Raw genomic sequence first — 27,636 nt, forward strand, 5'->3', positions numbered from 1 at the left:
GCATGCTAACGGGCAGTCAGAGGAGACCACTAAGGTGTAATAACAACAGTTTGAGGAGCTGCATGCTAACGGACAGTCAGAGGAGACCACTAAGGTATAATAACAACAGTTTGAGGAGCTGCATGCTAACGGGCAGTCAGAGGAGACCACTAAGGTATAATAACAACAGTTTGAGGAGCTGCATGCTAACGGGCAGTCAGAGGAGACCACTAAGGTATAATAACAACAGTTTGAGGAGCTGCATGCTAACGGGCAGTCAGAGGAGACCACTAAGGTATAATAACAACAGTTTGAGGAGCTGCATGCTAACGGACAATCAGAGGAGACCACTGAGGTATAATAACAACAGTTTGAGGAGCTGCATGCTAACGGGCAGTCAGAGGAGACCACTGAGGTATAATAACAACAGTTTGAGGAGCTGCATGCTAACGGACAGTCAGAGGAAACCACTGAGGTATAATAACAACAGTTTGAGGAGCTGCATGCTACCGGGCAGTCAGAGGAGACCACTGAGGTATAATAACAACAGTTTGAGGAGCTACATGCTAACGGGCAGTCAGAGGAAACCACTAAGGTATAATAACAACAGTTTGAGGAGCTGCATGCTACCGGGCAGTCAGAGGAGACCACTGAGGTATAATAACAACAGTTTGAGGAGCTACATGCTAACGGGCAGTCAGAGGAAACCACTGAGGTATAATAACAACAGTTTGAGGAGCTGCATGCTAACGGGCAGTCAGAGGAGACCACTGAGGTATAATAACAACAGTTTGAGGAGCTGCATGCTAACGGACAGTCAGAGGAGACCACTGAGGTATAATAACAACAGTTTGAGGAGCTGCATGCTACCGGGCAGTCAGAGGAGACCACTGAGGTATAATAACAACAGTTTGAGGAGCTGCATGCTAACGGACAGTCAGAGGAGACCACTGAGGTATAATAACAACAGTTTGAGGAGCTGCATGCTACCGGGCAGTCAGAGGAGACCACTGAGGTATAATAACAACAGTTTGAGGAGCTGCATGCTACCGGGCAGTCAGAGGAGACCACTGAGGTATAATAACAACAGTTTGAGGAGCTGCATGCTAACGGACAGTCAGAGGAGACCACTGAGGTATAATAACAACAGTTTGAGGAGCTGCATGCTAACGGGCAGTCAGAGGAGACCACTGAGGTATAATAAGAACCCGTTGTTATCAAGGTAATCACATGTATATCTGGGATGCATCCGGTTTACTCAGCCCAACATCACATGCACAGTAGCACTCAGTGCACCCTGGGAGCAGCGCGATCAGTGATGTCGTCATTATGTCATCAAAAACATGGCAGACATTAGATGAATATACATTTTTGTAAATATTTTTTATCGGCCTCAGTGATAATTATCTGAATAATTCAATGGCTATATTGTGCACAAAGGTGATGACTAAAGTGTCTTATTACACATTTTCAAGTCTGACTGCCTAGCGTCTGTTAAACTGCAGTACAGAAACAAAACTGTTGGAGCAATCGAAACAGTGCTTCTAGACCAGTAACCCTTTTCCTCTTGGAGGAGATGCCTGGTAGCCCTCACTGGGGAGTGGTAAATATCATATGTAACAGCCCCAAGATAATTCAGGGAGTTTCCAGAACTCCCCCTTCCTTTCTGCTGATTTGGACAACCTGTTTAATCCCAAATATACATCAACATGTTCAGGAGGTCCAGGACTACAAACATGGGTCATTATTTTTTATTTTACCTTTATTTAACTAGGCAAGTCAGTTAAGAACATTTTTTTTTTTCAAAGACAGCCTAGGAACAGTGCCTGTTTAGGGGCAGAACAACAGATTTGTACCTTATCAGCTCAGGGATTTGAACTTGCAACCTTTCAGTTACTAACCCAACACTCTAACCACTAGGCTACCCTATAATATCCATACAATTGCTTTGACAGTACAAACCGCTCAAGTGGATTTTGAGGGTGAGTAGTCTTAACCAGTGAGGATGAGATGGCGACATAATTGGCCACAGCCCACTTCTCTCCTAATGAACCTGATTGGTTGAGTTTGAGTGACAGCTGGTTGAACCACTGAAAATACCCACTTCACTTCCCTCTTTTGTTACCCATATAAGGGAACAGCAGTTAAATGTGAGCATTTGATATTGTGCCTAAATGTAACTTGACAACAAAGACTGACTGTCAAAAATGATTAAGTAACATCCATTGATACCCTTTGATATCTCTACTACACTACATTGATTAGTGACACAGTCAACTCCTATACAGTGTATGTAATGGTGGTTTGGTACTGTTGAGAATGTTATCACCAGGTCTAAATTGGAGCTTGTAAATATCTGTAGCAAGTAAGAAGATTGCATTTTATCTGGAAATGGTGAAATGCACTGCATGCAGAGTGTTGACAAAATCAAATGTACTTGATGTTGACTCGTACACAGGAAGTTATGTCAGGAAATAAGTAAGGCTTTTATTAATATGCTAATACAAAGAAATACAACATGTGAGTTGGTTTGAGACACAGAGAGAGAGAACTGTAGGTTGCTGTATGTGTTACAGTATGTTGTCATGGTGATGTTGAAACGCTTTCTCACAAATCCAGTTGAGTTTGCTGTCACATGACAAGTCATTCCATGACTTTAGAGCACTCTGATCTTCGTGTATCTCAACACAGTCCTCGTTCCCAGTAGGACCTGCATTATCAGGCTGTTTGGCACACCAGTACCTACAGGGTTAAAAACAGTCAGATATAATTGTTAATACCAGTACCTACAGGGTTAACAACAGTCAGATATCATGGTTAATACCAGTACCTACAAGGTTAAAAACAGTCAGATATCATGGTTAATACCACTACCTACAAGGTTAACAACAGTCAGATATCATGATTAATACCAGCACTTACAGGGTTATAAACAGTCAGATAGCATGGTTAATACCAGTACCAACAGGGTTAAAAACAGTCAGATATCATGGTTAATACCAGTACCTACAGGGTTAAAAACAGTCATATATCATGGTTAATACCAGTACCTACAGGGTTAAAAACACTCAGATATCATGGTTAATACCAGTACCTACAGGGTTAAAAACAGTCATATATCATGGTTAATACCAGTACCTACAGGGTTAACAACAGTCAGATATCATGGTTAATACCAGTAATTACAGGGTTAAAAACAGTCAGATATCATGGTTAATAACAGCACCTACAGGGTTAACAACAGTCAGATGTAATGGTTAATACCACTACCTACAGGGTTAACAACAGTCAGATGTCATTGTTAATAGCAGTACCTATAGGGTTAACAACAGTCAGATATCATGGTTAATACCAGTACCTACAAGGTTAACAACAGTCAGATATCATGGTTAATACCAGTACCTACAGGGTTAAAAACAGTCAGATATCATGGTTAATATCAGTACCTACAAGGTTAACAACAGTCAGATATCATGGTTAATACCAGCACTTACAGGGTTAAAAACAGTCAGATATCATGGTTAATACCAGTACCTACAAGGTTAACAACAGTCAGATATCATGGTTAATACCAGCACTTACAGGGTTAAAAACAGTCAGATATCATGGTTAATACCAGTACCTACAAGGTTAACAACAGTCAGATATCATGGTTAATACCAGTACCTACAGGGTTAAAAACAGTCAGATATCATGGTTAATTCCAGTACCTACAGGGTTAAAAACAGTCAAATGTCATTGTTAATAGCAGTACCTACAGGGTTAAAAACAGTCAGACATAATTTAGAAAATCACAATCCTAAATAATATGCAGACATGTTTCATAGTTAACTTTGTTGCCTGCCATCAATGACATTTTCCTCTATAGAAAAAGGTTGATTGTTTTATTGATAGATTAGTTATCATCTCTCACCCTGTGGTCAGTGGGGTGCCGTCCACCCATTTCCAGGTCCCCTCAGTAACAGAGTCAGTCAGACCAATCCAGACACTCTTCTTGAGGTTGAAGAGAAACTGCTGTTGTTGAGAAAGATAAATACATATTAATGTTTGATCATTTCTAACCATCTCTCTCTCTTTCTCACTCCCACCTGTTCCTTATCACTGTTTATGATCACCAGGTCTGCTCCTCTCTCCAGACAGTCCTGTCTGCTCTTCTCCCAGGTTTTCTCAATCGTCTCAGAGAGGAAGTACCAACTGGATTCAAACTTCTGCCAGCCTTCAGGACAGGTTTGTTCTACAAGAATATAACATGAATTTCCTTCAACTTATCACCCTGGATACTTAATGAAAGAATACAGACAAACTATACAGTTTGTTGGATGAATGATAATTTGTTACTGTAGGTTTACTCACTGCAATTGGTAAGCCTCCCGCTAAGAAAATCTCTCTCAGTCTGTAGTTGGTCTCTTTCTTTAGTCAGGTTGTTGTAACTGGTCTGTAGCTGGTCTCTCTCTTTAGTCATGGTGATGTAAATTTTCTGTAGCTGGTCTCTCTCTCTTTAGTCAGGTTGTTGTAACTGGTCTGTAACTGGTCTCTCTCTGTAGTCAGGTTGTTGTTACTGGTCTGTAGCTGGTCTCTCTCTTTAGTCAGGTTGTTGTAACTGTTCTGTAGCTGGTCTCTCTCTGCAGATGAGTTCTTTGAGACGTTGCTGTCTGCAACAACAATAAAGACGAAGTTGCTTACTAAAATAGATCATATCAGAACTATTACATCTGAATTATAAGAACTATTTAAACAGTGAACAAAAATATAAATGCAACATGTGTTGGTCCCATGTTTCATGAGATGAATTAAAAGTTCCCAGAAATGTTCCATATGCACAAAAAAGCTTATTTCTCTCAAATGTGTTTACATCCCTGTTCGTCAGCATTTATCCTTTGCCAAGATAATCTATCCACCTAACAGGTGTGGCATATCAAGAAGCTGATTAAACAGCATGGTCATTACACAGGTGCACCTTGTGCAGCAGAGAATAAAAGGCCTCTTTAAAATGTGTAGTTTTGCCACAGATGTCTCAAGTTTTGAGGGAACGTGTATCTGGCATGCTAACTGCAGGAATGTCCACCAGAGCCGTTGTCAGATAAATTAATGTTCATTTCTCTACCATAAGCTGCCTCCAATGTTGTTTTAGAGAATTTGGCAGTACGTCCAACTGGCCTCACAACTGCAGACCACATGTAACCACGCCAGTCCATCACCTCCACATCTGTCTTCTTCACCTGTTGGATCGTCTGAGGGAGGGTGCTGAGGAGTATTTCTGTCAGTAATAAAGCCCTTTTTTGAACCTCTGCCAGTCATGTGACATACATAGATTAGGGCCTAATGAATTTATTTCCATTGACTGATATGAACTGTAACTCAGTGAAATCTTAGAAATGTTTGCATGTTGCATTTATATTGCTGTTTAGTATAGATATACTGTAGACTTACATTGGAAAGACTGGCCTATGATCCCAGCCAGTAGGAGAACACACAGCAGCCCCAGACACGCTGCAGCAACTCCAGAGGGTCTCTTCCACCACTGAAAATGTACTGAATCACAAATGATTAAAGATCTTTGGTAATGTGTTTTACTGTATCATCCAGGATTGGGACAAATAAATCTGTAGTACTACAGGATAATCTCACCTGTTATATATATTGTGTGTGTAATTTATTTGCGTGAGTGTGTGTGTGTGTGTGTGTGTGTGTGTGTGTGTGTGTGTGTGTGTGTGTGTGTGTGTGTGTGTGTGTGTGTGTGTGTGTGTGTGTGTTTTACCTGAGTGCTGGTCTCCTGGTCCATTATTAGGAGCAGTGTCTGCTGTCTCTTCTCTCTTGGTGCTGGTCTCACCGTCTCTCAGGGTGTCTGCACTGACGTAGATATCCACAATCCTCTCCTTCATCTCACCTCTGTTAAACTTGACCTCCTTGTTCATATCTGGCTCAGCATTGATGGCCTCAGACATCTCAAAAAACTTACTGTGTTTTCTGTCTGTACTCGGGTTCTGGTACTATCGTTGCCCTTCTGTCTGTGTCTGTTTCTGTGTCTGCTCTGAGTCTGTGACTAACTGTTTATGATGTCATCCTCAGAATAAAATGGAAATGTAGAAAGAGGAAGATAATAAAAGTGTAACATGGTGGTTGAGGTTGGGACATTTTCTGCTCCAGTACATCTTTATAGCTGATTCCTGAGAACAGTGGACTTACTTATCAGGAGAAACTGTATAACCTCATGTTGTGTCTAATGTCCTGACCTCATGTTGTGTCTAATGTACTGACCTCATGTTGTGTCTACTGTACTGTCCTCGTCTTGTGTCTAATGTCCTGACCTCATGTTGTGTCTACTGTCCTGACCTCATGTTGTGTCTACTGTCCTGACCTCATGTTGTGTCTACTGTCCTGACCTCATGTTGTGTCTTATGTACTGAACTCATGTTGTGTCTACTGTCCTGACCTCATGTTGTGTCTACTGTCCTGACCTCATGTTGTGTCTACTGTCCTGACCTCATGTTGTGTCTACTGTCCTGACCTCATGTTGTGTCTAATGTACTGACCTCATGTTGTGTCTAATGTCCTGACCTCATGTTGTGTCTAATGTACTGACCTCATGTTGTGTCTAATGTACTGACCTCATGTTGTGTCTAATGTACTGACCTCATGTTGTGTCTAATGTACTGACCTCATGTTGTGTCTACTGTACTGACCTCATGTTGTGTCTAATGTACTGAGCTCATGTTGTGTCTAATGTACTGACCTCATGTTGTGTCTAATGTACTGACCTCATGTTGTGTCTAATGTCCTGACCTCATGTTGTGTCTAATGTACTGACCTCATGTTGTGTCTAATGTACTGACCTCATGTTGTGTCTAATGTACTGACCTCATGTTGTGTCTAATGTCCTGACCTCATGTTGTGTCTAATGTACTGACCTCATGTTGTGTCTAATGTCCTGACCTCATGTTGTGTCTAATGTCCTGACCTCATGTTGTGTCTAATGTCCTGACCTCATGTTGTGTCTAATGTCCTGACCTCATGTTGTGTCTAATGTACTGACCTCATGTTGTGTCTAATGTACTGACCTCATGTTGTGTCTAATGTACTGACCTCATGTTGTGTCTAATGTACTGACCTCATGTTGTGTCTAATGTACTGACCTCATGTTGTGTCTAATGTACTGAGCTCATGTTGTGTCTAATGTACTGACCTCATGTTGTCTAATGTCCTGACCTCATGTTGTGTCTAATGTCCTGACCTCATGTTGTGTCTAATGTACTGACCTCATGTTGTGTCTAATGTCCTGACCTCATGTTGTGTCTAATGTACTGACCTCATGTTGTGTCTAATGTACTGAGCTCATGTTGTGTCTAATGTCCTGACCTCATGTTGTGTCTAATGTACTGACCTCATGTTGTGTCTAATGTCCTGACCTCATGTTGTGTCTAATGTACTGACCTCATGTTGTGTCTAATGTCCTGACCTCATGTTGTGTCTAATGTACTGACCTCATGTTGTGTCTAATGTACTGACCTCATGTTGTGTCTAATGTACTGACCTCATGTTGTGTCTAATGTACTGACCTCATGTTGTCTAATATTCTGGGGGGGGGGGGGGGGGGGGTCCTACGGCACTGTGTTTTCATTGTTGATTGAAAACACATTTAACAATGAGTCTGTTGTACTGACTCCATGTTGTATCTGATGATGTGTGAAACATACAGTAACTACTGGGACTCCAAAGTTACAATCAGGAAATAAGTAGGAAACATTTTCATATGCAAATACAAACCATGTAATGTGTGTGTCCCCATTTCCAGGTCTCCTTTTCATCATGTCAGTCAGGCCAATCCAGGCTCTCTTGTTAAGGTTGAAGAGAAATGTCTGTTGTTGAGAAAGATGTAGTTAACTACAAATGGTCGGTATGTGTAAAATAAAATACACTACTGACCAAGGAATGTTAGTCCAGATCTCGATCCAGCTCTCTGTCTCTGACACCTGTTCCTGTTTTCTGTTAATCATCACCAGAGGCCTTAACAAACGCAGACAGACACAAATCTGTTAGTAAACCATGCGTAGCGTCATTTCCACGCAAAGTCTGAGATTTATATGAATGTTTGCTTGAATTTATACACAGACATAACCATTTGTAGGAACAGTGAGTGCCAAGTGGTGGAATAAGGGAACTGCTTGTCAAGGATGGGGAAAATATATGTTGAAATTGTGTGAGTTATAATGGAGTTCTACTTCCATTGTGAATTAATGCAACAGCTCTTGACAGACTAAATATAATTTCACCACATCAGTGCATTTGTTACGATAATAATCAATATAAAGTAGGGTAATATGTTCAATTAGAGACACATGTTAAAGTGAAACCATTGTAGAAATACCAAAAGACTGAGATAATGGAAATGGAATTAGAGATGCCTGATGTTGCTCTGTTAGAAGGTTTGTCACACACTGCATTTAGCAGAGCTCGTTTTTAGAGAGTTTTTTACAGAAAGTACAGATTGGCTCATCAGATATAATTTCCCAAAACCAATCATATTGGATCTTTTCGAAGGATTTAAGACCTACCTAAGAAAGGCAAAAACATGCCATTCCGTTGCACATCAAGTGCCATCCAGCCTCAGGTTTTTGGCAACCGGCACTTTTCAGCAGGAGCTTGCCGATTTGGCATCTGACATCCCTTTATGAGCCAATGTTTTGGATTTAGTCATCAGCAAAATAAACTGTAACATACAATTTCCATAAGTCATCGCGCAACAGGTTGAAATCAATTGTTTTTTTGCCATCAATGGATTTCCAATTACAAATGGATCAATAGACGGCACCCACATCCCCATCCCCATGCCAAAACCAGTTCAACTATGTGAACAGAAAAGGCTTCCACTCCTAATGTGCAGGTGATAAGTTACATGACAACAAAACAGCGCTGCTGAATGTGCTGGCAGGTGGCCAGTTGGAATGCACACTCATTCATTCTGTTCATGTTGGCCTATACACCTACAGTAGGGAGCTGTTGAGGATGGATGCCTTATTGGTGAGTGTTGACTACTCATTTCAAGTAAATGTGCCATTGCTAAAGCAACTTGAATTGTCCTACTGGTCCTCTCTTTGTAGCTATGTTTTTATTTTTACTGGTCAAACCACAACTGAGTGAGACAAATAAAACCTGTTGGTTGACCTCAATCTCTGACACTAGCACCTGTATTACAGTCTGGATTATTATCATTCTAAGGTTCTTTTGGTTGTGCCTTTGTAGCCTATATCATGTACGGCGTTGTATATTCCCGTAGGCTTTAAAGGGTTTATTTTGACCCTATATGGTTAATTAGAGGCATTTCAATATCCAACTAGCCAAGGTTGTGCAAGAGCACTGAGGCTGAGAACAATTTGGTATTCATCAAAGGTTATCTCCTATTGGTGTGCTTATGATGCTGGTACGATTGTTTTGATAAATCTAACTGTTTCTATTCATACCAACATTCTAAATTCAGTTCTAATGTAGTATTGATAAATGAGCCCCCAGGTCTTTTACTCTCTTGATACAGTCCTGTCTGCTGTCCAGGTTTTGGTCTGGTGAAGATGTAGTACCATCTCTCTCCCTCTGTAGCTAGTCTCTCTCTAGTCAGATTTTTGTAACTGGTCTGTAGCTGGTCTCTTTCTGTAGTGAGGTTATTATAACTGGTCTGTAACTCGTCTTTCTTTAGTCAGGGTGTTGTAGCTGGTTCTAGCTGGTCTTTATTTAGTCAGGTTGTTGTATCTGATCTCTAGCTTGTCTCTCTCTGCAGCAGAGTTATTTGAGACGTTGTTATCATCAATAACAATAAAGAAGAAGTGGTTCACTAAAACATAACTGAACTAGCTGGTCTCTATCTTTAGTCAGGTTGTTGTAGCTGGTCTGTAGGTGGTCTATCATTAGTCAGGTTGTTGTAACTGGTCTCTCTTTAGTTAGGTTGTTGTAGCTGGTCTGTAGGTGGTCTCTCTTTAGTCAGGTTGTTGTAACTGGTCTCTCTCTTTAGTCAGGTTGTTGTAGCTGGTCTGTAGCTGATCTCGCTCTTCAGTCAGGTTGTTGTATCTGGTCTCTCTCTTTAGTTAGGTTGTTTTAGCTGGTCTGTAGCTGATCTCTCTCTTTAGTCAGGCTGTTGTAACTGGTCTGTAACTGGCCTCTCTCTTTAGTCAGGTTGTTGTAACTGGCCTCTCTCTTTAGTCAGGTTGTTGTATCTGGTCTGTAACTGGCCTCTCTGTTTAGTCAGGTTGGTGTAGCTGGTCTGTAGGTGGTCTCTCTTTAATCAGGTTGTTGTAACTGGCCTCTCTCTTTAACTTCTCTGAGATATGTGGGACGGTAGCGTCCTACCTAACCAACAGCCAGTGAAATTGCAGGGCGCCAAATTCTAAACAACAGAAATCTCATAATTAAAATTCCTCAAACACACAAGTATTATACACCATTTTAAAGATAAACTTCTCGTTAATCCAGCCAAAGTCTCTGATTTCAAAAAGGATTTACGGTGAAAGCACACCTTGCGATTAAGTTAGCTTAATACATAACCACAGGAAAACACAGCCATTTTTCCAGCCACAGAGAGGATTAAGAAAAAGCAGAAATAGAGTTAAAATTAATCACTAACCTTTGATGCTCTTCATCAGATGACACTCATAGGACTTCATGTTACACAATACATGTATGTTTTGTTCGGTAAAGTTCATATTTATATCCAAAAATCTGAGTTTAGGCGAGACGCTACTGTCTCACTTGGCCAAAAGCCAGAGAAAATGCGCAAAAAGCCAGAGAAAGTGCGCCAAATTCAAATAAAATACTATAAAAATCTAACTTTCATTAAATCACACATGAAAAATACCAAATGAAAGCTACACTGGATGTGAATCCAGCCAACATCTCAGAATTCAAATAGGCTTTTCGGCGAAAGCAAACAATGCTATTATCTGAGTTAGCACCATTGTAAACAAAGAGAGATAAGCATATTTCAACCCTGCAGGCGCGACACAAAACGCAGAAATAAAAATATAATTCATGCCTTACCTTTGACGAGCTTCTGTTGTTGGCACTCCAATTTGTCCCATAAACATCACAAATGGTCCTTTTGTTTGATTAATCTTGTCAATAGGGGGGCGCTGTTTTCACTTTGGAAAAAATCGGTCCCAAATGAAACGGCCTCGTACTCTTTTCTACATCATACAATATGCATATTATTATTATTATGCATATTATTACTATTGGATAGAAAACACTCAGAAGTTTCTAAAACTGTTTGAATTATGTCTGTGAGTAAAACAGAACTCATTTTGCAGCAAACTTCCATGCAGGAAGTGAAAAATCTGAAAACGAGGCTCTGTTTCAGGGCCTGCCTATTCAATTGCCTTATATTTATCGATATGCATGCACTTCATACGCCTTCCACTAGATGTCAACAGGCAGTGGAAGGTGGAATGGGGTGTCTAGCTTGATCTGAGGCCGAACGTGAGCTTTTGGAGTGGCAGGTCAGGAATTTTCTTTGTCTACCAAGGCGCGCGAAGGACCTCGACATTGTCTTCTGATAAGCGTTCGGTATACACGGCGAATATCTCCGGCTCTGATTTTATTTGATACATGTGATAATAACATCATAAAGTAGGTTTTTTCAACCGAGTTTTATCAGTTTATTCAACGTTTATTGGGACTTTTGGAATTTTCCGTTCTTTGCGCCAAGAGTTGATGGGCATGTTCGCGCCACATGGCTAGCCAAGGTTGCTAATTCGACAGAAGAAATGGACATTCTAAAACCAAACAACGATTTATTCTGGACCAAGGACTCCTTGTACAACATTCTGATGGAAGCTCAACAAAAGTAAGAAAACATTTATGATGTAATTTCGTATTTCTGTGTAAAATGTTGAGTCCTATTCTCCGCCGTTTTGGTGAGCGCTTTCTCGCAATAACGCAAGCTGTATGTTATGGTAAAGTTATTTAAAAAAATCTAAAACAGCGGTTGCATGAAGAACCAGTATTTTTATGTAAAGTTTATGATGAGTTCTTTGGTCAGATTAGGTGAGTGTCCAAAATATCTCCGGAGATTCTGGTGAATCAATGCTACGTATTCACAATGTATAATCAGGATTTGTAGCTTTAAATATGCACATTTTCGAACAAAACATAATTGTATTGTATAACATGATGTTATAAGACTGTCATCTGATGAATTTGTTCAAGGTTAGTGATTCATTTTATATCTTTTGCTGGTTTTTGCGAAAGCTATCTTTGCGGTGAATAAATGCGTTTGTGTGTTTGGCTATTGTGGTAAGCTAATATAATTCTATATTGTGTTTTCGCTGTACAACACTTAAAAAATCTGAAATATTAGCTGGATTCACAAGATGTTTACCTTTCATTTGCTGTACACCATGTATTTTTCATAAATGTTTTATGATGAGTATTTAGGTATTTCACATTGCTCTCTGTAATTATTCTGGCTGCTTTGGTGATATTTTTGATGGTAGCTGCAATGTAAAACTATGATTTATACCTCAAATATGCACATTTTCGAACAAAACATAAATGACTGTCATCTGAAGTTGTTTCTTGGTTAGTGACTAATTTTATCTCTATTTTGTCGGTTTTGTGAAAGCTACCTATGCGGTAGAATCATGGTGAAAATATGCGGTTGTGTGTTTGGCTATTGTGGTTAGCTAATAGAAATACATATTGTGTTTTCGCTGTAAAACATTTTAAAAATCGGAAATGAATGCAGGATTCACAAGATGTGTATCTTTCATTTGCTGTATTGGACTTGTGATTTCATGAAAATTATATTATATGATATCCCTGTCCCGTTAGGCTAGGCATTTAAAGTCAGCTTTTTTGATGAGGAGGATCCCGGATCCGGGAGGGTGTTGGCTGCAGGCCGGTGCAGGCCGGTGTCGGGCTCAATATGACAACAGCCCGTCCAAGTGCAGGGCGCGAAATTCAAAAGATATGTTTTAGAAATAATTTAACTTTCACACATTAAGAAGTCCAATACAGCAAATGAAAGATAAACATCTTGTGAATCCAGCCAACATGTCCGATTTTTAAAATGTTTTACAGCGAAAACACCACGTATATTTATGTTAGCTCACCACCAAATTGAAAAAAGCACAGACATTTTTCACAGCACAGGTAGCATGCACAAAACCAACCAAACTAACCAAGAACAAAACAAACTAACCAAGAAACAACTTCATCAGATGACAGTCTTATAACATGTTATACAATAAATCTATGTTTTGTTCGAAAAATGTGCATATTTGAGGTATAAATCATAGTTTTACATTGCAGTTACAATCGGAAATAGCACAGAAGCAGCTAGAACAATTACAGACCAAATTGAAATACCTAAATACTCATCATAAAACATTTATGAAAAATACATGGTGTACAGCAAATGAAAGACAAACATCTTGTGAATCCAGACAATATTTCCGATTCTTTAAGTGTTTTACAGCGAAAACACAATATAGCATTATATTAGCTTACCACAATAGCCAAAAACACTACCCATTTATCAGCAGCAAAAGTTAGCGATCGCAAGAAAACAGCAAAAGATATATAATTTTTCACTAACCTGGACAAACTTCATCAGATGACAGTCCTATAACATCAGGTTATACAATACACTTATGTTTTGTTCCAAAATGTCCATGTTTACAGCTGAAATCCCGTGGTCCAGTGTGGCTCAGTTGGTAGAGCATGGCGCTTGCAACGCCAGGGTTGTGGGTTCATTCCACACGGGGGACCAGGATGAATATGTATGTACTTTCCAATTTAATTTGTACGTCGCTCTGGATAAGAGCGTCTGCTAAATAACTTAAATGTAAATGTAAATCCGTGGTTATACATTGTGAAAACTTAGCATCTTTTTCCCAGAATGTCCGGATATATTTCTGACACTCACCTATTCTGACCAAATAACTAATCATAAACGTTACTAAAACATACTTTTTTCTACAGCAAATGATGGATACACTAGTTCTTAATGCAATCGCCGTGTTAGAATTCTAAAAATAACTTCATTACGACATTGTCACGATTCTCTAAAGTAGAACCCAGAAGCAGACCAGGACAAGGAGAGTAAGACGAAGGTGAGTATTTATTTACAAGTGTAAATGTAGTGATAGAAAAATCCAAGTAGCGGAGCGGGCAGCGGAGGTGAGTTGATGGAATTGAGTAAGCAGATCCAAGGAAGTAACTGAAGTCACTGACGACCAGGTAGGGATGGGATGAGTGTTCCGGGTGAATGACTGTAGACAGAAAAAACGGAGGTAAGTTCAAGGCAAGCAAGACGTACAAAACAACAAAACAAACTCTATCAAACTGGAGGCTGATACGCTGGTACAACATACTGTTCATGGCTAACGATCCGGCAGGGAATGGATGTCAGGTCAGAGCTTATGAAGTGGAGGGGTGATGATCAGGACCAGGTGTGCAGATAGCTGATGGGATACAGGTGCGGGTAATCAGAAATCTCCCAACTAGCTACGTCGCCCGGCAACCAGACAGGGTGCGTTCCAGGACACCGGAAAAACACTCCAGGACAGAACACAGGGAAAAACAGACTCAGGAAGCGGGATTCGTGACAGACATGCAGCTTACGTTATAGCGAGACAGCGCCAAAACTCAAGGCGGAAAACACAACAACACATTTTCGACAGAAATAGGAAAAAACATCATAAATGGGTCCTACTTTGGTTGAGCTTCCATCAGAATCTTGTACAAGTGGTCCTTTGTCCAGAACAATCGTTGTTTGGATTTAGAATGTCCTTTTTCCCTCTCGAATTTGCAAGCAAAACTTGCCAAGTGGCGCGAACCTGTCCATCGTCAACAAACGCAGAGAACGGAACACGCCAAAACTCCCGAAAAAATTTCAATAATCTGATTAAACTATATTGAAAAAACATACTTTACGATGATATTGTCACGTTTATCAAATAAAATCAAAGCCGGAGATATTTGCCGTCTATAACAAAAGCTTTTCAGAAGCCAATGCGGAAGTCCTTTCCGCGTCTTCCTGAGCAAAGGAAATTGGGGTCCTGTCATTCCAAGCTCTCTCTTTTGACCATAGAAAGAGCTAGAGACCCAATTTCACCTCTCACAGCCTATTGACATCTAGTGGAAGGCGTATGAAGTGCATGTATACTAATAGATTTCAAGCAAACGATTAGGGAGGCCCTGGAACAGAGCCTCGATTTCAGATTTTTCACTTTCTGACAGGAAGTTTGCTGCAAAATGAGTTCTGTTTTACTCACAGATATAATTCAAACGGTTTTAGAAACTTGAGAGTGTTTTCTATCCAATAGTAATAATAATATGCATATTGTACGAGCAAGAATTGAGTACGAGGCCGTTTGAAATGGGCACCTTTTATCCAAGCTACTCAATACTGTCCCTGCAGCCATAAGAAGTTAATTCCGTCGATATATATATCCAAAATGTCAGTTTATTTAGCGCGTTTGATCCAGAAAAACACCGGTTCCAACTTGCTCAAACGTGTCTACAAAATATCTCAAAGGTTACCTGTAAACTTTGCTCAAAAATTTCAAACTACTTTTGTAATATAACTTTAGGTATTTTTTAACGTAAATAATCGATAAAATTGAAGACGGGATGATCTGTGTTCAATACAGGATTAAAACAAACTGTAGCATGCTTTCTGGTTACGCGCCTCAAACAACAAGTACACTTTACTCGACTCTCGTTCTGAACAGGGCTACTTCTTCATTAAACAAAGGAAAAACCCTCAACCAATTTCTAAAGACTTCTGACATCCAGTGGAAGCGGTAGGAACTGCAAGAAGGTCCCTTAGAATTCTGGATTCCCAATGAAATCTCATTGAAAAGAGAGTGACCTCAAAAAAAAAATCTGAATGGTTTGTCCACGGGGTTTCGCCTGCTAAATAAGTTATGTTATACTCACAGGCATGATTCAAACAGTTTTAGAAACTTCAGAGTGTTTTCTATCCAAATCTACTAATTATATGCATATCTTATCTTCTGGGGATGAGTAGCTGGCAGTTGAATTTGCGTATGCTTTTCATCCAAACGTGAAAATGCTGCCCCCTATCCTAGAGAAGTTTTAATCAGGATGTTGTAGCTGGTCTGTAACTGGCCTCTCTCTTTAGTCAGGTTGTTGTAACTGGTCTCTCTCTTTAGTCAGGTTGTTGTAGCTGGTCTGTAAATGGCCTCTCTCTTTAGTCAGGTTGTTGTAACTGGTCTCACTCTTTAGTCAGGTTGTTGTATCTGGTCTGTAAACTGGCCTCTCTCTTTAGTCAGGTTGTTGTAGCTTGTATGTAAATAGCTTCTCTCTTTAGCCAGGTTGTTGTATATGGCCTGTAGCTGATCTCGCTCTTCAGTCAGGTTATTGTAACTCGTCTCTCTCTTTAGTCAGGTTGTTGTATCTGGTCTGTAACTGGCCTCTCTCTTTAGTCAGGTTGTTGTAGCTTGTCTGTAAATGGCCTCTCTCTTTAGCCAGGTTGTTGTATCTGGCCTGTAGCTGATCTCGCTCTTCAGTCAGGTTATTGTAACTCGTCTCTCTCTTTAGTCAGGTTGTTGTAGCTGGTCTGTAACTGGCCTCTTTCTTTAGTCAGGTTGTTGTAACTGGTCTCTCTCTTTAGTCAGGTTGTTGTAGCTGGTCTGTAGCTGGTCTCTCTTTAGTCAGGTTGTTGTAACTGGTTTCTCTCTTTTGTCAGGTTGTTGTAGCTGGTCTGTAACTGGTCTCTCTCTTCAGTCAGGTTGTTGTATCTGGTCTGTAACTGGTCTTTCTCTTCAGTCAGGTTATTGTATCTGGTCTGTAGATGGTCTCTCTCTTCAGTCAGGTTGTTGTATCTGGTCTGTAGCTGGTCTCTCTCTTCAGTTAGGTTGTTGTATCTGGTCTGTAGCTGGTGTCTCTCTTCATTCAGGTTGTTGTATCTGGTCTGTAACTGGTCTCTCTCTTCAGTCAGGTTGTTGTAGCTGGTCTGCAACTGGTCTCTCTCTTCAGTCAGGTTGTTGTATCGGGTCTGTAACTGGTCTTTCTCTTCAGTCAGGTTATTGTATCTGGTCTGTAGATGGTCTCTCTCTTCAGTCAGGTTGTTGTATCTGGTCTGTAGCTGGTCTTTCTCTTCAGTCAGGTTGTTGTATCGGGTCTGTAGCTGGTCTCTCTCTGCAGTTGCGTTAGTCTTATAAAGGGAAAAACTCTGTGACAAGTTGTTCCTTTTATCCTCAGAATCTTTGATGGCTCTATTATCTACAAAGTATAAACACATAGTTACTAGCTAAACTCCAGGTAATAGGCTAGCATCCAGCACTTCTTACAACTAGGTGATAAGCAATGAACTTGGACACAAACTCACAGTAGACAGACAGGCCTACGATCCCAGCCAGTAAAACACACAATAGCCCCAGACACACTGCAACAACTAGGAAGGGCCTCTTCTCTGAGCAATCAGGCAGTGTGGGCACACACAATATAGTGTTATGTTTTGTGTGTGTGTGTGTGTTACCTGAGTGCTGGTCTCCTGGTCCATTATTAGGAGCAGTGTCTGCTGTCTCTTCTCTCTTGGTGCTGGTCTCACCGTCTCTCAGGGTGTCTGCACTGACATAGATATCCACAATCCTCTCCTTCATCTCAACTGTTAAAGTTGACCTTCTTGTTCATATCTGGCTCAGCATAGATGACCTTTGACATCTTTAACAATTCCTGAGTCTTTCTTTCTATGTAGGTCAACTATACATTAGGTCTCTGCTTCTAGAATTAATGTGTTGGTCTTCCAACATGGCCACCAGGAGGCGCCGTACGTCAACTGCAAACCCTCTATAGGCTAAGTCTCTAGAAGTAGTAATATCTCTGTTTTTGAGTCATCTGTCTGTCTCTCTCTGTGTCAGTGCTGTAGGTCTTAACTCTATGGAAGTATGAACAAAATTACACAGGAGTTGTGGCTATGATAATACAAAAATGTTTACAAGTTTTAAAACTTGTGTGCATAGTTGTGTGCGTAGTTGTGTGAGTGTGAGAGATTGTTACAGTGGTTATTGTTAAAACATTTTCTGCGGCACAATTTAAACCATTTCATGTCTCTACATGGTCATCTTGTCCAGAGTATATCTCAACACAGTCCTCCTGCTCAGGGAATGGGACTTGATATTTGTGATGAAGGACAGGACACTATCATACCAGGAAGATATAGATCATAGAGGGGAAATGAAGAACAAAGGCTAACTGTTAACATATATTAAATATCATATGTAACAGTCAAACATGAGCATTTGATGATGTGCTTATATGTAACTTGCCAACAAAGACTGACCGTCAAAGATTATTAGAACACACAGCAGCCCCAGTCACACTGCAGCAACTCCAGAGGGTCTCTTCCAGCAAGTGCCAGGACTGTTTCCTAAAGTTGATTCAGCTGCGGGATCGAGACACCACCAGTACAGAGCTTGCTCAGGAATGGCAGCAGGCAGGTGTGAGTGCATCTGCATGTACAGTGAGGCGAAGACTTTTGGAGGATGGCCTGGTGTCAAGAAGGGCAACAAAGAAGCCACTTCTCTCCAGGAAAAACATCAGGGACAGACTGATATTCTGCAGAAGGTACAGGGATTGGACTGCTGAGGACTGGGGTAAAGTCATTTTCTCTGATGAATCCCCTTTCGGATTGTTTGGGGCATCCGGAAAAAAGCTTGTCCGGAGAAGAAAAGGTGAGCGTTACCATCAGTCCTGTGTCATGCCAACAGTAAAGCATCCTGAGACCATTCATGTGTGGGGTTACTTCTCAGCCAAGGGAGTGGGCTCACTCACAATTTTACCTAAGAAAACAGCCATGAATAAAGAATGGTCACAACGAGAGCAACTTCTCCCAACCGTCCAAGAACAGTTTGGTGATGAACAATGCCTTGATGATGGAGCACCTTGCCATAAGGCAAAAGTGATAACTAACTGGCTCTGGGAACAAAACATCGATAATTTGTGTCCATGGCCAGGAAACTCCCCAGACCTTAATCCCATTGATAACTTGTGGTCAATCCTCAAGAGGCGGGTGGAATAACAAAAACCCACATCTCCAAGCATTGATTATGCAAGAATGAGCTGCCATCAGTCAGGACGTGGCCCAGAAGTTAATTGACAGCATGCCAGGGCGGATTGCAGAGGTCTTGAAAAAGAAGGGTCAACACTGCAAATATTGACTCTTTGCATCAACTTCATGTCATTGTCAATAAAAGTCTTTGACACTTATGAAATGCTTGTAATTATACTTCAGTATTCCATAGTAACATCTGAAAAAATAATCTAAAGACACTGAAGCAGCAAACTTCCTGGAAATTAATATTTGTGTCATTCTCAAAACTTTTGGCCACGACTGTACATTGAGATGCAGAGAAAGAGAGAGAGAGAAGAGTGTCAGAGAGAGAGAGAGAGACAAAATGAGAACGAGAGAGAAAGAACAGAAAGACAGAAAGAAAAACAGTATTGAAAGCCCTTGTAACCACAAACTTGGTGCTCTCTATGATGGTGGTGACAGTCAATAGAGGCTGGTGGGAGGAGCTATAGGAGGATGGGCTCATTGCAGTGGCTGGAATGACATTTTGGTCAAACGTGTGGATTCCATATACTTGATGTGTTCCATGTATTCCAATCCAGCCATTACAATAAGCTTGTCCTCCTATACCTCCTCCCACCAGCCTCCACTGGTTCCTGTGTGTGTGTGTGTGTGTGTGTGTGTGTGTGTGTGTGTGTGTGTGTGTGTGTGTGTGTGTGTGTGTGTGTGTGTGTGTGTGTGTGTGTGTGTGTGTGTGTGTGTGTGTGTGTGTGTGTGTGTGTGTGTGCTCTACAGTGCAGTGTCTTTAGCAGGAGCATCAGTGAACACAAAGATCTCAGAGGAGGGTGGCGCCGCCGTGAGGGCCAGCTGGGAAATACAACACATTCAGCAAAGAGTCAGACCACACTGGGATCAAGGACTGGAACTCTATGGGAAGTAACATTTTCAGTCCACTGGCTAACTAACCAGCTCTGGCAGAGTTACCAAAACAGGCAACCACATTTCAAATGCAGCCATTCAAATAAAGCCTTCATATTGGCACTGTAAAGAGAATTGAACAATATTCCTATTTTGGAGAATGGGTAAATGGTCCCAGGGAAACCAGCTACGACCCGGTCCGTTTTGTTTCATGTTTGTGACCTCATGAAAGACAATACAGCCACATTACCCTAACTCTGTTTATACAGCTGTCGAAGTTATGACGTTTGCATCTAATTCCTGTATAAAATGAATGAGTAGAGATGAAACTATTTGCGAAATGATGTAATGTGATGTTAACTTTTAAAATGAGAAAATCATCTTCCCTGTAAAGTTTAACTAAGTCAGTAGCCACGCCCAAGTGAATAGGCATTGGTTGGAAATTATGAACCAACCCCTTTTCTACATTTCTATAAAAGGCCTGTGACCCAAAGCCACGTCAGTTCCGAATACCGTGAGGATTTGTCCTCACGTTTAAAAGGGCTAATTCTAATGTCAACCATATAAGCCAGGAAACGTGGGAGCTTGCTCTATACTTGAAATGGTATGAACTCTGAATTACTGATCGCTCAAGAAGAAGTGAGTCCTAGATGACAGCCTAACAGACTGCAGCTGGAAAGGTAGCAAATCTAGTAGGAGAACACTGACCGACGTGAACCAATTTCCAGAGTGAGATGAACCTCTCAGACCAGACCAACTTCTCACATGACGACCCGGAAGTATCCACAAAGGACAGGGTGACATCGACTGGGCAAACCAGAGCCTCACATCACCAACTTCACGTAAACAATAAGCATTGCTTTTCCGAATGAGCAATAGTTAGTGGCATATGTATTTATGTGAGAATAGCTTCCCAGGTCTGATAAAGACCAATGTTCCTTTCTTCCAAAACCCCCTTCTCTTCTCACTGATTGTACTGTGTTATAACCAAACTGTTTTGTCTTGTTTAGTCCACTAGGGATGGTATTTTACTGTATAATGTTATTATGTATTGTATATTATGTAATTGTTTAATTAGTTAGTAAATAAATAATTGAGTCAATTGGTGTATGGATTATTCAAAGTAGAGGCTGGGTTCATGCAGATAACCAACAATTTACGACGTTCAGATGAGACTGACAAAGGTAATAAGAATAATTAATGACTGATTGACTGCTATTGATATAAAATATCTCAGATCTTTAAGAGTGGACTCGGAAGATATATATATACAGTGGGGAGAACAAGTATTTGATACACTGCCGATTTTGCAGGTTTTCCTACTTACAAAGCATGTAGAGGTCTGTAATTTTTATCATAGGTACACTTCAACTGTGAGAGACGGAATCTAAAACAAAAATCCAGAAAATCACATTGTATGATTTTTAAATAATTAATTTGCATTTTATTGCATGACCTAAGTATTTGATCACCTACCAACCAGTAAGAATTCCGGCTCTCACAGACCTGTTAGTTTTTCTTTAAGAAGCCCTCCTGTTCTCCACTCATTACCTGTATTAACTGCACCTGTTTGAACTCGTTACCTGTATAAAAGACACCTGTCCACACACTCAATCAAACAGATTCCAACCTCTCCACAATGGCCAAGACCAGAGAGCTGTGTAAGGACATCAGGGATAAAATTGTAGACCTGCACAAGGCTGGGATGGGCTACAGGACAATAGGCAAGCAGCTTGGTGAGAAGGAAACAACTGTTGGCGCAATTATTAGAAAATGGAAGAAGTTCAAGATGACGGTCAATCACCCTCGGTCTGGGGCTCCATGCAAGATTTCACCTCGTGGGGCATCAATGATCATGAGGAAGGTGAGGGATCACCCCAGAACTACACGGCAGGACCTGGTCAATGACCTGAAGAGAGCTGGGACCACAGTCTCAAAGAAAACCATTAGTAACACACTACGCCGTCATGGATTAAAATCCTGCAGCGCACGCAAGGTCCCCCTGCTTAAGCCAGTGCATGTCCAGGCCTGTCTGAAGTTTGCCAATGACCATCTGGATGATCCAGAGGAGGAATGGGAGAAGGTCATGTGGTCTGATGAGACAAAAATAGAGCTTTTTGGTCTAACTCCACTCGCCGTGTTTGGAGGAAGAAGAAGTATGAGTACAACCCCAAGAACACCATCCCAACCGTGAAGCATGGAGGTGGAAACATCATTCTTTGGGGATGCTTTTCTGCAAAGGGGACAGGACGACTGCACCGTATTGAGGGGAGGATGGATGGGGCCATGTATCGCGAGATCTTGGCCAACAACCTCCTTCCCTCAGTAAGAGCATTGAAGATGGGTCGTGGCTGGGTCTTCCAGCATGACAACGACACGAAGCACACAGCCATGGCAACTAAGGAGTGGCTCCGTAAGAAGCATCTCAAGGTCCTGGAGTGGCCTAGCCAGTCTCCAGACCTGAACCCAATAGAAAATCTTTGGAGGGAGCTGAAACTCCGTATTGCCCAGCGACAGCCCCGAAACCTGAAGGATCTGGAGAAGATCTGTAGGGAGGAGTGGGCCAAAATCCCTGCTGCAGTGTGTGCAAACCTAGTCAAGAACTACAGGAAACGTATGATCTCTGTAATTGCAAACAAAGGTTTCTGTACCAAATATTAAGTTCTGCTTTTCTGATGTATCAAATACTTATGTCATGCAATAAAATGCAAATTAATTACTTAAAAATCATACAATGTGATTTTCTGGATTTTTGTTTTAGATTCCGTCTCTCATAGTTGAAGTGTACCTATGATAAAAATTACAGACCTCTACATGCCTTGTAAGTAGGAAAACCTGCAAAATCGGCAGTGTATCAAATACTTGTTCTCCCCACTGTATATATATATATATAAACAAATTCTTCCATTGTGACCGACTTCCTAGTTAATTTAATTTACATGATTAGTTTAATCAGGTAATGATAATTACAGATAATTGATTTGATAAAATAGCAGGACTTCACATTTAATGACAAGCCAGAAACACTGGCTCTTTCCCCGGTGAGTCACCAGCGGACATTTTCTCCACCTTATTTTAATTACGTTGTCGTTTTTAAATTAGCTTTTTTTTATACATTGTTGTTGTTTTTTTTATTACCTTGTCTGGTTTTATTTAATGCTTTTTTTGTCAGAAAAAGTTAACGTCAATCCATGGAGGCATAAATTACACTTTTTAAGTTTAATTCAATAAGACAAAAGCTGCGAAAGGAGAGTTGAAGATAAAGCAAAGGCAGGGCCAGAAAAGTCATGTTTGGAAAATATTTGGTGAAGTGGTAAAAGAGTATGATAGCAGTGTTATGTTATGCTATGTTATATGTGATGATTGTGAGGTGCTACACAAATTTGTCAGTCATAAGATGGGACTTCAAATAGGCGTATGACACATCAAGGGGAACTGTAGCCTACTGTTTAGATGGGTTAAATAGAAACTGAAATCTGGACACACTATAACCTATAACTATAACCTCTCATATAGCATTAAAATCAACTCCTGCATAATTAAACACTTATTGCAGTAAAATGATACACCAAATGTAGGCAAAGCTTGGACATGGGAACAGGAGTGTAGAAATAGGATTTATTTATTGTGGTAGTGTGCCAGAGTCCAGCAGGGGGAGTTGTTTGGTGCGTCTGAGGGGAGAGAGCAACAGCGTCACCACCAAATCATCACCTAGCCTCTTCCATAGACAGGCCTCCACTCAGATAAAGACTTCCAGCATCTCTGTTACGGTCAGTTGGTTTCCTCTTGTAGAACTCTCTGTCTGGGTCTGAAAGTGCACACTTTGAAATGTAGTGGAGGAACCTTTACCGTCCGAGACATCAACGAACTTCACTTCCTCCTTCCCCACCAGCATCTCCATGGTGACCCTCATAGCGCCTGCCAGCACTCTGTCGGGAACGGACGTCACCCTGATCATCGATTCTGTTGGAGCCACAGACTTGATCTACGCTGTCCTGCGTCTCTCTGTTGTGAACAAGGTAAATGTCATGTTCCAAAACTTTAAAATGAACTACGCCGTCCTGTGTCTCTCCTTTGTCAACAAGGTAAGAGCCATGTTCCAAAACTCTAAATTGGGCCCCATTTCCTCATATCGTCTCTCTGGTCATTGATTTGAAAGGACTTTGTTGGTGTAAGTTACCAGCTCTGCTGGTCAGAGATGGCTGCCAACACTACCACCACAATCGACACAACCACCACTACCACCACCACAACCACAACAACCACCACAACCGCCACCACAACCGCCACCAAAACCGCCATCACAATCACACAACCGACAATACCACAAGAGACACTACCAACACTACCAACACTACTACCACAACCAACACTACAAAAACCGACACTATTACCACTACCACCACAACTACCACTACAACCACCACCACAACCGACACTACCACCACAACCAACACTACAACAACCACTACCATTACCACCACTTCGACCACAACAACCAGAACCACAACTACCACCACTACCACCACAACCACCACAACCGACACAACCGACACTACCACAACCGATACCACTACCGCCACTACCACCACAACTGCCACTACAACAACCGACACTACCACCACTACCACCACAACCACCACAACCACCACAACCACAACTGCCACCACAACCACCACCACCACAACCACCACCATAACCGCCACAATGGCCACTACCTCCACAACCGTCACCACAGCAACCACAACCACCACCACCACAACTGCCACAACTGCCACAACCGCCACTACCGCCACTACCACCACAACCGCCACTACCGCCACCACAGCCGCCATCACCACCACCAAAGCAAATTACGGACTCCTCTTTAAATCTGCGTATTCCTCCAAAGCCTAGCTGTCCTGAGTCTGCACAACTCTGCCAGGACCTAGGATCAAGAGAGACACTTAACTGTTTTAGTACTATATCTCTTGACACAATGATGAAAATAATCATGGCCTCTAAACCTTCAAGCTGCATACTGGATCCTATTCCAACTAAACTACTGAAAGAGCTGCTTCATGTGCTTGGCCCTCCTATGTTGAACATAATAGACGGCTCTCTATCCACCGGATGTGTACCAAACTCACTAAAAGTGGCAGTAATAAAGCCTCTCTTGAAAAAGCCAAACCTTGACCCAGAAAATATAAAAAACTATCGGCCTATATCGAATCTTCCATTCCTCTCAAAATGTTTTTAAAAAGCTGTTGCGCAGCAACTCACTGCCTTCCTGAAGACAAACAATGTATACGAAATGCTTCAGTCTGGTTTTAGACCCCATCATAGCACTGAGACTGCACTTGTGAAGGTGGTAAATGACCTTTTAATGGCGTCAGACCAAGGCTCTGCATCTGTCCTCGTGCTACTAGACCTTAGTGCTGCCTTTGATACCACCGATCAACACATTATTTTGGAGAGACTGGAAACCCAAATTGGTCTACACGGACAAGTTCTGGCCTGGTTTAGATCTTATCTGTCGGAAAGATATCAGTTTGTCTCTGTGAATGGTTTGTCCTCTGACAAATCAACTGTACATTTCGGTGTTCCTCAAGGTTCCGTTTTACGACCACTATTGTTTTCACTACATATTTTACCTCTTGGGGATGTCATTCGAAAACATAATGTCAACTTTCACTGCTATGTGGATGACACACAGCTGGTCATTTCAATGAAACATGGTGAATCCCCAAAATTGCACTCGCTAGAAGCCTGTGTTTCAGATATAAGGAAGTGGATGGCTGAAAACGTTCTACTTTTAACCTCGACAAAACAGAGATGCTTGTTCTAGGTCCCAAGAAACAAAGAGATCTTCTGTTGAATCTGACAATTAATCTTGATGGTTGTAAAGTCGTCTCAAATAAAACTGTGAAGGACCTCGGCGTTACTCTGGACCCTGATCTCTCTTTTGACGAACATATCAAGACTGTTTCAAGGACAGTTTTTTTCCATCTACGTAACATTGCAAAAATCAGAAATGTTCTGTCCTAAAATGATGCAGAACAATTAATCCATGCTTTTGTTACTTCTAGGTTAGACTACTGCAATGCTCTACTTTCCGGCTACCCGGATAAAGCACTAAATAAACTCCAGTTAGTGCTAAATACGGCTGCTAGAATCCTGACTAGAACCAAGAAATTTGATCATATTACTCCAGTGCTAGCTTCCCTACACTGGCTTCCTGTTAAGGCAAGGGCTGATTTCAAGGTTTTACTGTTAACCTATAAAGCGTTACATGGGCTTGCTCCTACCTATCTTTCCGAGTTGGTCCTGCCGTACATACCTACACGTACGCTACGGTCACAAGACGCAGGCCTCCTAATTGTCCCTAGAATTTCTAAGCAAACAGCTGGAGGCAGGGCTTTCTCCTATAGATCTCCATTTTTATGGAATGGTCTGCCTACCCATGTGAGAGACGCAGACTCGGTCTCAACCTTTAAGTCTTTACTGAAGACCTATCTCTTCAGTAGGTCATATGATTGAGTGCAGTCTGGCCCAGGAGTGTGAAGGTGAACGGAAAGGCCCTGGAGCAACGAACCGCCCTTGCTGTCTCTGCCTGGCCGGTTCCCCTCTCTCCACTGGGATTCTCTGCCTCTAACCCTATTACAGGGGCTGAGTCACTGGCTTACTGGTGCTCTTTCATGCCGTCCCTAGGAGGGGTGCGTCACTTGAGTGGGTTGAGTTACAGACGTGATCTTCCTGTCTGGGTTGTCTATACTCGGCCTTGTCTCAGGACTGTAAGTTGGTGGTTGAAGATATCCCTCTAGTGGTGCGGGGGCTGTGCTTTGGCAAAGTGGGTGGGGTTATATCCTTCCTGTTTGGCCCTGTCCGGGGGTATCATCGGATGGGGCCACAGTGTCTCCTGACCCCTCCTGTCTCAGCTTCCAATATTTATGCTGCAGTAGTTTATGTGTCGGGGGGCTAGGGTCAGTTGGTTATATCTGGAGTACTTCTCCTGTCTTATCCGGTGTCCTGTGTGAATTTAAGTATGCTCTCTCTAATTCTCTCCTTCTCTCTCTCTTTCTCTCTCTCAGAGGACCTGAGCCCTAGGACCATGCGTCAGGACTACCGGGCATGATGACTCCTCGCTGTCCCCAGTCCACCTGGCCTTGCTGCTGTTCCAGTTTCAACTGTTCTGCCTGCGGCTATGGAGCCCTGACCTGTCCACTGGACGTGCTACCTGTCCCAGACCTGCTGTTTTCAACTCTCTAGAGACCGCAGGAGCGGTAGAGATACTCTTAATGATCGGCTATGAAAAGCCAACTGACATATACTCCTGATTATTATTTGACCATGCTGGTCATTTATGAACATTTGAACATCTTGGCCATGTTCTGTTATAATCTCCATCCGGCACAGCCAGAAGAGGACTGGCCACCCCTCATAGCCTGGTTCCTCTCTAGGTTTCTTCCTAGGTTTTGGCCTTTCTAGGGAGTTTTTCCAAGCCGCCGTGCATCTACACCTGCATTACTTGCTGTTTGGAGTTTTAGGCTGGGTTTCTGTACAGCACTTCGAGATATCAGCTGATGTACGAAGGGCTATATAAAATAAACTTGACTTGACCACCACAACCACCACTACCGCCACTACCACCACTACCACCACTACCACCTCAACTACCAACAAAACCACCACAACCACCACTACCACCACAACCACCACAACCACCACAACTACCA

The 27,636-nt window shown here is 41.7% G+C and overlaps 1 protein-coding gene across 1 annotated transcript; it reads right to left on the reverse strand.

The window, feature by feature from the left end:
- Positions 1 to 2,040: 2,040 nt before the first annotated feature.
- LOC139579754 (C-type lectin domain family 4 member M-like) lies at positions 2,041 to 17,594 on the reverse strand. The gene is made up of 7 exons (XM_071408574.1): positions 17,471 to 17,594; positions 16,690 to 17,214; positions 16,358 to 16,520; positions 4,497 to 4,597; positions 4,068 to 4,213; positions 3,893 to 3,993; positions 2,041 to 2,721 (listed from the first exon to the last, which is right to left on the reverse strand). Exons 1-7 carry the CDS (start codon positions 17,592 to 17,594, stop codon positions 2,550 to 2,552), a joined length of 1,332 nt encoding a protein of 443 aa, XP_071264675.1. The 3' UTR covers positions 2,041 to 2,549.
- Between the last annotated feature and the right edge of the window lie 10,042 nt (positions 17,595 to 27,636).

Source organism: Salvelinus alpinus, chromosome 6 (assembly GCF_045679555.1).
Source record: "Salvelinus alpinus chromosome 6, SLU_Salpinus.1, whole genome shotgun sequence".
NCBI lineage: Eukaryota > Metazoa > Chordata > Actinopteri > Salmoniformes > Salmonidae > Salvelinus > Salvelinus alpinus.

Bases quoted from the DNA above. Each gene is read 5' to 3' on its own strand.
- LOC139579754 (XM_071408574.1), bottom strand. From the start codon at position 17,594: ATGAAGGAGAGGATTGTGGATATCTATGTCAGTGCAGACACCCTGAGA. The intron at 16,521-16,689 runs GCTACAACAACC...GACTAAAGAGAG, and splicing joins GAGAGACCAGTTACAGACCA to AGACGAGTTACAATAACCTG. The intron at 2,722-3,892 runs GTGAGAGATGAT...TTAACCCTGTAG, and splicing joins GGCACCCCACTGACCACAGG to GTACTGGTGTGCCAAACAGC.